The 10895-nt window shown below is 38.9% G+C and overlaps 1 protein-coding gene across 2 annotated transcripts in view; it reads left to right on the top strand.

Moving 5' to 3' along the window:
- The window catches only part of VPS13B (vacuolar protein sorting 13 homolog B (yeast)), a 1072080-nt gene that overhangs the window by 838344 nt on the left and 222841 nt on the right, over window positions 1-10895 (top strand). For both annotated transcript variants that reach the window (XM_006859183.1, XM_006859184.1), the window contains exons 37-38: window positions 764-968; window positions 1256-1440. In XM_006859183.1, the coding sequence (XP_006859245.1) occupies window positions 764-968; window positions 1256-1440 (390 nt within the window). The remainder of the gene's footprint in view (window positions 1-763; window positions 969-1255; window positions 1441-10895) is intronic.

Here is a 10895-nt window from a genome sequence, read left to right as displayed (position 1 = left end):
GTCACTGCTTAGGGGTTCCTGAGTATCTGTTGGATAGTTTGGAAATGAATAGGGTGATAGTCACACAACATGATGAATGTAATCAATGCCATTGAATTATACATATAAAAAGGTTAGACTGATAAATGTTTTGTTGTATCTGTTTTGTCACAATAAAAATAAAGTGAGTGATGAATGTAAAAAAAAAAAAAAAAGGGTGGGGGGAATTACTGGAGTCCTGGTGTGGCACTGGGTGTTAATACACTGGACTGTAAGGTCGGTTTGAACTGCAAGGTTTGCTGTTCAAGTTCACCAGCTGCTCCTCAGAAATCCTATACAGGGTCACTATGAGCTGAATCCAATTCAGCAGCATTTAACAACAACAACTTAGCATCTACATGTTTTCATCGTTAATTTAGTGTTTAAAACTGTGATGTAATTGATTTTCTTGTTCAGATAGATTTTTTCAAGTAATAGGATTCCATCTGTAGATCAATTGTTATTATTGTTAAGTGCTGTCAACTTGATTGGACTCATAGCGATATGAGTAGCAGCTGGTGGGCCTGAACCTCCAACCTTGTGTTTATAGTCAAGTGCTTTTTCTACAGCGCCACACTAGGAGTCCATAGGTTGATTACTTCTTAGAAATGATGAATAGTTATTGTCATTCATTAAATTCAGCATAATTGTAATCTTGCATAATTTCTACTATGATTGTACATACTTAATCTTCACAAAATGTTCATATTGCAAAGGCACTGACATTTTTCATGTGTTTTTAAAGGTCTTCTGGGGTCAAGAACATTTGAATTGTTTAGTTCTTCTGCATGAGTTACTCAATGGATACCTTAGTGAGGAGAGAAATTTTGAAGTGCAAGTGTCCGAAGCAGTGTCTCAAATGCCATCATCTATGGAAAATAAGCAAAATAAGAGTGAACAAAGTTCAGACGATCTACGGACCGGTCTGTTTCAGTATATACAAGATGCTGGTAAGGAGCAACAGCTTCAGGTTAAGTGTGTGTGTACTTAATGTATATGACTGAACAATAACATCTATATCACTTGAAAAGTACATTGTTAAAACTTGCAGTACAAAATAGTGCACTACCTTTCAATGTCTCATAAGGTAAAATTCTTTGTTTCTCAAACTGCATAAAAATGATCAACTACCTTTTATATCATTTTCTATTATCTTCATAATGTCTCCTTGACTTAATGAATTAATAGAGTTTCCCCTTTAAGAGCATATAATTATTATTATGTTTTCATTTGACAGAACCTTTGAAGCTGCCTGATATCTATGAAGTGTTGTTTTACAATGAAACTGAAGATAGTCCAGGGATGATGCTGTGGAGATACCCAGAACCTAGAGTGCTCACCCTTGTACGAATAACTCCTGTGCCCTTCAACACCACAGAGGATCCAGATATTAGCACAGCAGACCTTGGTGATGTGCTGCAGGTATGTAATGACTATTCATTTTAAGTTAACACCGTGTGGAAAAGTGCAATAGGGAAAAATGTTTGGATCCTATCTATTTCTTCCATATAGATAATACACAAAAATACATATACACACATACAAAAAGACTTCAAAAAGAATGTTTTAAATACAGATATAATATAATTAAAGTTCATGATACATGGGAATTTCAAGAGTTCTTCGTTCTACTTTTAGGACTATTAAAGATTGGTTACGTGATCTCGAACTCTAGAGGGCCAGGCAGGTGTCATTCATTCACTGTGTATTTACTGAGTGCCTACCATGTGCTCACACTCTTCAGAGCTCTAGAACTGCTCTAGGAAATGAAATATGCCCATTGAAGGCCCCAACTGGATGGCTGTCATTTTAAATTTCATTTCCAGAGCTAAAAATGGGACTTTTGAAGTAGGCTGATAGGAAAATCATCTAATCAGTTATCATATTTCCTGTGAATTTGTGAAAATTTGTTGCTTGTCATTTCCCAGTAATAGTATTTATAACTCTTATAACTAGTCAAGGATCCCTGATGTATCACTGCAGGATAAGCACTGGACTGCCAACCACGAGGTCAGTGGCTCAGTGTCTTCTTGGAAACCTTATACAGGGTCACTATAAATTGGAACCAACTCAGTAGCACTTAGCAACAACAACAATATTGCTATTCATAATTCTCTTAGGCATTTTCATTTATTTACTTACGATCTTTCTGTAACATTAGATAATAAGCTCCCTGTATGTCTTAATCGGAGTCCTGGTATGGTGCTGTAGGTTAATGCGCCAGACTGAAAAGCCATTTGAACTGCAAGGTCAGTGGTTCAAGCTCACCTGTCACTCCTCAGGAACCCTATAGAGGGTCGTTGTGGGTCGGAACCAACTCGAAGGCACTTAACAACAACAATGTCTTAATCACACTCAACTTCTGGAACAATCCAAAGATTAACTTCCTCAGAAGCAACGCTGCTTAAAAATAAACAAAGAGGCCAGTCTATTACATGGCTCCAGGAGTGACTTCAGTCCCAGACTGAAAAGTCATCTAGGGCGAGAGTCTCCGGGATTCTTCCAGGCTTTCAGTCCAGTAAGTTTGGTCTTTTTTTGTTTTGTTTTGAGTTTGTTTCTACCTATTTATCCCTTTGTAATTGGAACCTTCTATTGTGTTCTTAGTCAAAGCAGTCAGTAGTGGTAACCAGGCATCCTCTGGTTGTTTTGGTCTCAGGCTAGAGGAGCTGGGCTTCATAGGAGCCATTGGTCCTATGGACTAGTTGTTTCCTCAAGTCTTTGTTTTCCTTCACTATCCTTTGCTCCACTTGGAGTGTATCATAGACATCTACTTGCAAGCTTTTAAGACCTCATCAGACTAGGATGTAGAACATTATCTTTGTAAGATGTACCCCAAGAGTGTAGTCCTGATCCTTCAAACCCAGTCACTCAGTCCCACAAGGTATTTGCATAATTATCTATTCAACTCTCCCATCTGCTCCTAAGATGCCCTATACAGGGTTGCTATGAATCAGAACCAACTCAACAGCACTTTACAACAACATGTGCTTTATTATATCCATGTCTATGAAAATATATAGTGCATAAAAATATGGATATACAAATGCCCACAACTGTTCCTATATGTGCACACCTGTGTACTCCCTATGCCTTCCCATGCCTGTATAGCATACACATCTATCAATATATTTGGTCAAATATTCATCTTTGGAATTCATACCAATGAAATGTATCATCATTTTAGCAAGTGAACCAGAGTCTGCAGAACAACCCACCTTGGCAAGATATCAACAGTCTCTACTTCGATTCTTACTCCTCAGATTTGTTCCTCCTCCTAGCAAGGTCATGACCATGATTCTTTTGCCAGTATCCTTGCATTTAATCTGTGAATCCTGCTGTCTTGTTACTGTGTGCCATTGAGTCGGTTCTAACTCATAGCAACCCTGTATGGAGTTTCTGGGAATCTCTACAGGAGCAGAAAGCGTCATTTTCTTCCTGTGCAGTGGCTGGTGGATTTGAACCGTCGACCATCCGGTTAATAGCTCAATACATAACTTGCTATGCCACCAAGGCTCCACTGTCTTATTAGCCTTGCCTAAATTAAAATATAGGAGCTCTGGTAGTGTAGTGGTTACGAATCGGGCTGCGAGCCTCCAGGTCAGCAGTTCAAAACTACCAGCTGTTCCATGGGAGAAAGATGAGGTTTTCTGCTCCCGTAAAGATTTATAGCCTCGGAAACCCTGTACAGGGTCGCTATGAGTCGGAACCGACTCCACGGCACATTACAACAATAACAACAAATTAAAATATATCACTTAATGTCAGTTTCTTCTTCCTATAAGGACTTATTTCCAACTTATTTTGAGGTTCAGCTTTATAACTTACTCTTCATATTTTATTAACACAAGTCTGAAAATAGATTAGCAGTTGTATGATTGTGTCAGTCATATTAGTTAGACATCCAAGAAAGTAAGTACATTTACTAGTGACATGCTCATCTTGTCATTGCCTGTAGAAAGACCTTCTCACTGACATTAGTGGTTTTGAGGACCAACTAGAGCCAGAAAGCTTTGGGTCAGTCTTTTGACTCTGCTACTTGCAAAATATGTAACTGTAGACAATAATTTAATCTCTCAACCCTGGATTTTTTTGTGTTGTTGTTGTTTTTAATCAGTAAAAAGATGTCACTAATAGTATGTGATGATTATAAGGATTTTAATATTTGCAAAACACATGAGACAGCGTATGATCATAGCAAGCTTTATATAAATATGAGATAATTTCATTATCTTTTCATGCCATTTTACCACAAGCTTTTTGAGGTAAAACATGGCTGGACCTCCCTGACACCAAGCCTCTGCATGCAGAAACCTGCCAGACTTTCTTCATTCATTGTTTTTGAGGCCCCTTCATATTAGTACTGCGTTATTATTACAACTTTGTTTAAATTCATTCCGTTGAGCAGATGCGCAGGCTAGACCAGAGAGATCTGATGACTCAGCAGACCAACTGGAGTGGTCCAGGATGTGGAATGATTCCACATGTCCACACTGTGAACTTGGCATGCAAGCAAAACAATGAATGAAAGAACTCTGGTAGGTTTCAGCAAGCAGAGGCTTAGTGTCAGGGAGGTCCAGCCATGTTTTAGATCTTGTTGGAGAGATAAGGAACTAAGATGTGGGAGAGTTCAAAGACAAGCCTCCTGGCCTAGAAGACCAAGTTGTGGCTACCGGAAGTTGAGACAGAGAGCTTCATCCCTGTGGTGAGAACACCCAAGTGGGATGGAAGGACAGAGCAGGACTGGCTGCAAGGCTGACCTGATGACACACTGGTAAGCTCCTCCAAGTTAAAACCTCATCAAATAATCCCCCAACTACAAGTAGAATTGGTCCCAAGGCTTGGTGTGGGCCTCATCTGTACAAACAGTTCACGGAGTTGCAACCTTAGAACAATTCAAGCCATTAACACTCTTTGGAGTCTCTGTTCAGAGCAGAAACTATGCAGCATGACTCACAGGCGTGATTCACTATGATAGCATTTTCCCTGTGCTTGCTCCTGGGTATTCTGATATAGATAAGACACTCTCCAGTCCGGTGGGGAAGTTGTATGATTCTTTGAGGTAGAAGAGTCTTCCTAATGTTGCTTTTCAAGGAGGGCCTCCATTGTCAGTCATTCTCATGCTGTGTTTATTTGCTTTTCTCTAAGTCTGTACTGGAGTCACAACTAAATGGACAACTCATTCTGAATTGCAGTGAACGTGGGAACATTCCTTCACTCGCCTCTTCCCTCTCATGCAAATGCTGGACCACTAAAAAATTACTAACCCACTGCCATCTAGTCAATTGTGACTTACAGTGACCTGTGCAGGGTATCTAAGGCTGTAAATCTTAATCTCTCCAACTAACCTTATCCTTCTAAAGTCTTAAAGGAACAGGTAGGTTGTATCATTTGCCTAACAAAAGCCTTCAGTGACTATGTCCTCTCCTAGACAGACCTAAGAGCCCTACATAGCCTGCCCCTAACCCCTCACAATGTGATCTACACTCTAGTCAAACTGGCCTACTGACCCTTCCACAGCCCAGCGTCTGTACACTTCCCTCTTCATTTGAATCCCTTTCTTCTCTGCCTGTTGAAATCCTGCCCACACTTCCAGAACAGCTAAAAAGCCATAGGTGAGTGATCTTCAAAAAGTTCATGGAAAAATGGAATGGATAGAGAATGGGATTTTTTCCATGGACTTTTTGAAATGCCCTCATAATACGGTGAAGCCTTTCCTGGATGCCATTTCAAACACAATCCCACCCTCCTCTGAAGGCCTAAGACACCCAATGGCACCACTTTTATGCAGTTTCTTACCATATTCCTCCTATTTTAATTCCATGTGCATATCTTGACTCCAACTGAGACTGTCAGTCTACAGAGGATGTGATCATGCCTGATTTCTCAGTGGGTTCCTTCCATTAGCCAATGCCATGGAGAGGTTCAGTCAACATACTGACTGAGTGAATGGAAACATCCATGTTCCTATTTTATGTTGTTCAAGTGTATTGCATTAATTGTCATGGTTTTGTGGGTCTATTGAATGAGCTTTGGTTTTAAAGGCAGAAAGCCATCAGGGTGTGTTGCACTGTGCTTCCATTTCATGCTTGCTGGAGGCACCATCTCCTGTCATACTACGCAGGTTCTTGGTGAGATCAGGCACTGCTCTGCCACGACAACTGTCCCCCAGACAGACAGAGGCTAGCTCTTAAATACAGAGGTACATTCATCTCCTCGGTTTCAGTCCTAAAGAGAGAATTCAATTTGGATGACTTTTTTCCTTCAGGGCCACTGAGCTTTATAAGAAAACTGACTTTAAAAAATGCAAACAAAAAAAAAACTTTTTATTGTGATTTGGGTGAAATTTTATAGAACAAATTGGTTTTCTAGTCAACGATTTCTACACATTTTGTTTTGTGACAAATGAGTCCAGTTATACGGCCAAACCTCCAAAATCCAGAACCTGTATAAAGTAGTAACCTGTCAGAAGAGGAAAACTGAGTTATTTTCCACTAAAGCGAGTGGTGGAAAAGTGATAAGACGGCACTCTGTCAGAGGTAGAAAAATTGTAAGACCTGGAAAAATAAGGCAGTCTTGTCACATTCTGACTCACAGACTTCACTGTGCCACAAAACCCTAAATTTGTCTTTTTATAGTCTATTATGATTCATGATTGGTAACAGATACTTGAAAGCAAAACTCTATCATTATAAAGCATTTATTTTGAAAGTGTAGTGAAAAATGTAGTGAAAAATTTTGTAAGTGTAGTGAAAAAAAACTAACCGTAGATTCTGAGTGTTGTTGTTGTTAAGTGCCATAGAGTCGGTGCCAACCTATAGCAACCTATATAGGGTTTCCGAGGAGTGGCTGGTGAGTTTGAGCCATGACCTTGCAACTCAAACAGAGTTTGCAGTCCAGTGCTTATCCTACAATGCCACAGCAGGGCTCCAGATTCTGAATAAAGACCCTGAAATTAATGTTCACAAAAAGTAAAGGAAGCATAGTTTGTATGACCAGTGTATAATTTTATCTGTCTGTTAAATTTTACTTGTTAGTGGTGTATGTATTAAGTTCTGTCAAGTCAATTCCGACCCATAGCGACCCCGTGTAGGGTTTTTGAGGAGCATCTGGTAAGCTTGAACCGCCAACCGTGTGGATCAAACTGACTTTGTAGTCCAGTGCATTAACCAGTAGCACCACAGTAAAATCAAAATCTGTAGGGTAAAGCAATGCCAACAACCTAGAAGGAATGTTTTGTGATGTCAGTGAATTTAAGGAACTGTCTGGCACTATGTCTGGCAGTTCGAAATTACCAGCTATTCCAGGGGAAAAAGATGAGGCTTTCTGCTCCCGTATAGATTTACAGCCTCAGAAACCCTTTGCAGGGTCACTATGAGTCGGAACCGACTCCACAGTACTTAACAACAACAAACAACATGTCTGGCAGATACTAGGTTTTCTTTATCCTACTGTGTGCTCTTGAGCACAGTGGTTCTGGATAAACATTGGACTGCAAACCATAAGGTCAGCGGTTTGAGCCCACCATCTGTGGGAGAAAGATGAGGCTTTCTGCTCTTACAAAGATGTACAGCCTTGGAAACCCAATACAGGGTCACTGTTGGAACTGACTCAGCGTCACTCAGTAACAACAACGACTCTCTGAACTCTGCCTGTTGAGGATTCCATTTTGGAAATACCCAGGCTTCCAGATTATAATTTTTTAATCCATTCTTTGTAGAAAAACTGTTAATGACGATTTTAAATCTTACATAGCGATCTATCTGGAATAATTATTCTTGTTCCTTCAATACTGCATTCTTCCTGTTTCCATATTTATTTGCATGTATGTGTTATATTACATTTTTATACATTTTCATTAAGATTAAGACTGGAATTTAGTATATGACAATGGGTCAAGCTAAATATTATTGTTCCCCAAGAATCTTAATGTATATGTGTGAGCATTACAATTCAAGACAAACACTGAGCAGGTTGGTGTCCCTGAAGTCAAATATTTAAGTAGATGGGAAGCAAAGTTAAAAACATAAAATGGAAGATGAGTTTGGCTTTTATAATTTATTGTATGGATTAAGGGATAGATACATAAGAGCCAAAATCAGAATTTTTTTTTTTTTTTTTTTTAATGCAAGAAACAACTAGTGTGTATATAAGATTCCTGAGTTAATGTCATGGAAAAAGAAAAAACTTTTTTTTATTTAGGGAGACATTAACACAGTTTCACAAAAGTTGGCATTGGAGAAATTTGATAGATCCTTAGATTCAAATCTACAACTTCAGAAAATGTGAATATAATGAACAAATCTAGAGGTAAACATATCTATCCTTTATTTTTATTTCCATTTCCTAGCAATTCTTATCAAATAATTATTGAATATTTGCTCTGTGTAGGATGCTGCAGTATATGAACAATGGGGATATAAAGAGATTAAAGATCTGTTCTTAACCTCATCTAGTTTATATTGAGTTAGAAATAGCATAATTTCATGTGTAACATGTAAGATAGACTTGATAAACCCATACAGTTATATATTAGGGATCTTGTAACTACAGAATTCTGACTTCTGGAAAGGAACCTTTATGGTGGAAAGGATTATACACTGGACCGCTCACTACAAAATCGATAATTAGAACCTACCAGCCCCTCCACAGGAGAAAGATGAGGCTGTCTGCTCCTGTAAAGATTCACAGTCTTGGAAATCCAAAAGGGCAGTTCTACTCTGTCAAATGGAGTTGCTATGAGTTGGAATCAACTCGAAGATTGTTTGTTGTTTTAACTTCTGAAGGAGAAATTGAATTAATTGGAAAGAAAAAAATAAACATGTTGTTTAAGCTGCATGATTTCATAGCATTTTCTCAGTTAAAAAGGTATTTTCAGACTTCAGAATTTGGTGCTGAATTTTTATGTGAAAAATCATGAGTAGACTCCTTAAAAGATATCTTTGCAGGAATAACAGGAAGAGAAAAGACAAAAGCAAGCTGTGTCATTTGTTTATTTCTGGCGGAGATGGAGAACAGCAAGCCAAAGAAATCAGTCCACTGGTGCCCAATTCACTTTTGTTTATCCAGTTCAAAAATCAGGGAAATGAGTTTTTAAAGTAACACTAATATGATTATAAAAATCAAAGCAAAGCCACAGTGTAAAAATAATGAAGGGAAAAAATTGTATGGTTGAATTTATGAACTATTTTTGTTCCAGTGTGCACTTATAATCTGTATGTGTAGGTGATTTACGTATATAAGTTCAGTAAATCTCCTGTGAAGTGGGCATCATCTCCATTTTACAAATAAGGAAACTGAGGCAAGGGAAAATAATTAACTGGTTCTGAATCATAAAGCCTTAAGTGGGGAACCCAGAATTTCCTCTCAAATCTTTCTGACTCCAAAATCTATGTTCTTTTCTCTATATGTGAAAAATTGGGACAGTAATCATTATAGGTGACTCATGAAGCTATGCTACCAAGAAACATAGGAAGAGGGAAAATTAAATTATTCTTTTACCTTGAGCTGTTAGATCGTGAAATAATGAATCAGACTGAAGATGCACAAAGTAGCTTTAAATAAATAGACACACAAGATGAATTGGGTATTATATCTAAAGACTGTTTCCTTCCATAAATTGCTCTTAAGGTCTGTAAGTCTACAAGTCACAGAGGCATGTGTTGGCGGAGTCTCTCTCTGCAGCATCCGAAGTATCCGGTTCACCTAATAGCTAAATCCTCTTTATGGAGATGAAAGTAGCAACTGTCATATCTCTGTGTCTAATGTTCAAATCATCCAACCAGCCAAGCAACCTTCTAATAGTTTAGCTCCCAGTGCAGTCTGTCTATAGTGTCTACATTGGTTGGGCCAACATCAGTATGCAGCCTGCTTGACAGTTGCACATCTCATAGTAAATTAATAGCTTGGCATCTGACTTACGTACGTATTAGTGGCTAGTGAGCTTTGGTAGCATGAGTCAGCATTCCTAAATCCAGTCAGTGCTAGGACACCACTGAAATTTTCGGAGACTGCATACCCAGGGTCAAATTTTGAAACCTGGTGAAACCCTCTAGAGGCTCGCTATGGGTCGGAACCGACTCGATGGCACTTAACAACAACAACAACAAATCCACTAAGCTAAATGTCCTCTTGTGGCTAACTGCAGTCCTACAGGCTGGCCTTTCCCAGATGATATCACTATTTCGTGTATCACTAACTTTTCCAAGCAAATTTCTACTCTCCTTGCCTTGAAGAGAAACAAAGAGTAGGAATAATTTATATGTTGTTGTTGGTGGTGTTAAGTACTGACAAGTTGGTTCCAATACATAGTTACCTCATATAATGTGTTCAAGGAGTGACTTGTGGGTTTGGACAGCCAACTTTGCGGTTAGCAGTCCAGTGATTGGCCTACCAGGACTCCATTGTATGAGTTTTGTTGTTGTTAAGTGCTGTTGAGTCGGTTCCGACTCATAGCAACCCTTTATAGGGTTTCTGAGGAGCAGGTAGTAAATTCGAACCACCAGCCTTCCAATTCAAGCAGCCTTTGTAGTCCAGCGCATTATCCTGCAGTGCCTCATCAGGACTCCCTAGAATAGTGACTTTCATAGTTGAAAAAACCCTATCAATTACTCTCATAAACACTCAGTAACACTATTATTGTTATTTTCATTCTATCAATTGATCTATTAAAGAGCCTGGATTGTACTATTAGACCAAGAAAGTTGTTTTCTGAGAAGGACATTTACATGTTTGTAGTCTGATCATATCATAATAACTGTGATGAAAGCTGGCTCTGCCTGTGAGAAATGGGTTGCTTTCACTGACTGAAGATGGCAGCTGGAAGAGACACCAAGAGAAGTAACTACTTCTCGTAGCTACAGGAGGAGCTGTCTGCAGGG

The sequence above is a fragment of the Chrysochloris asiatica genome, unplaced genomic scaffold (assembly GCF_000296735.1).
Source record: "Chrysochloris asiatica unplaced genomic scaffold, ChrAsi1.0 scaffold00031, whole genome shotgun sequence".
Classification (NCBI taxonomy): Eukaryota; Metazoa; Chordata; class Mammalia; order Afrosoricida; family Chrysochloridae; genus Chrysochloris; species Chrysochloris asiatica.
This window is presented reverse-complemented; position numbering and strand designations above follow the sequence as displayed.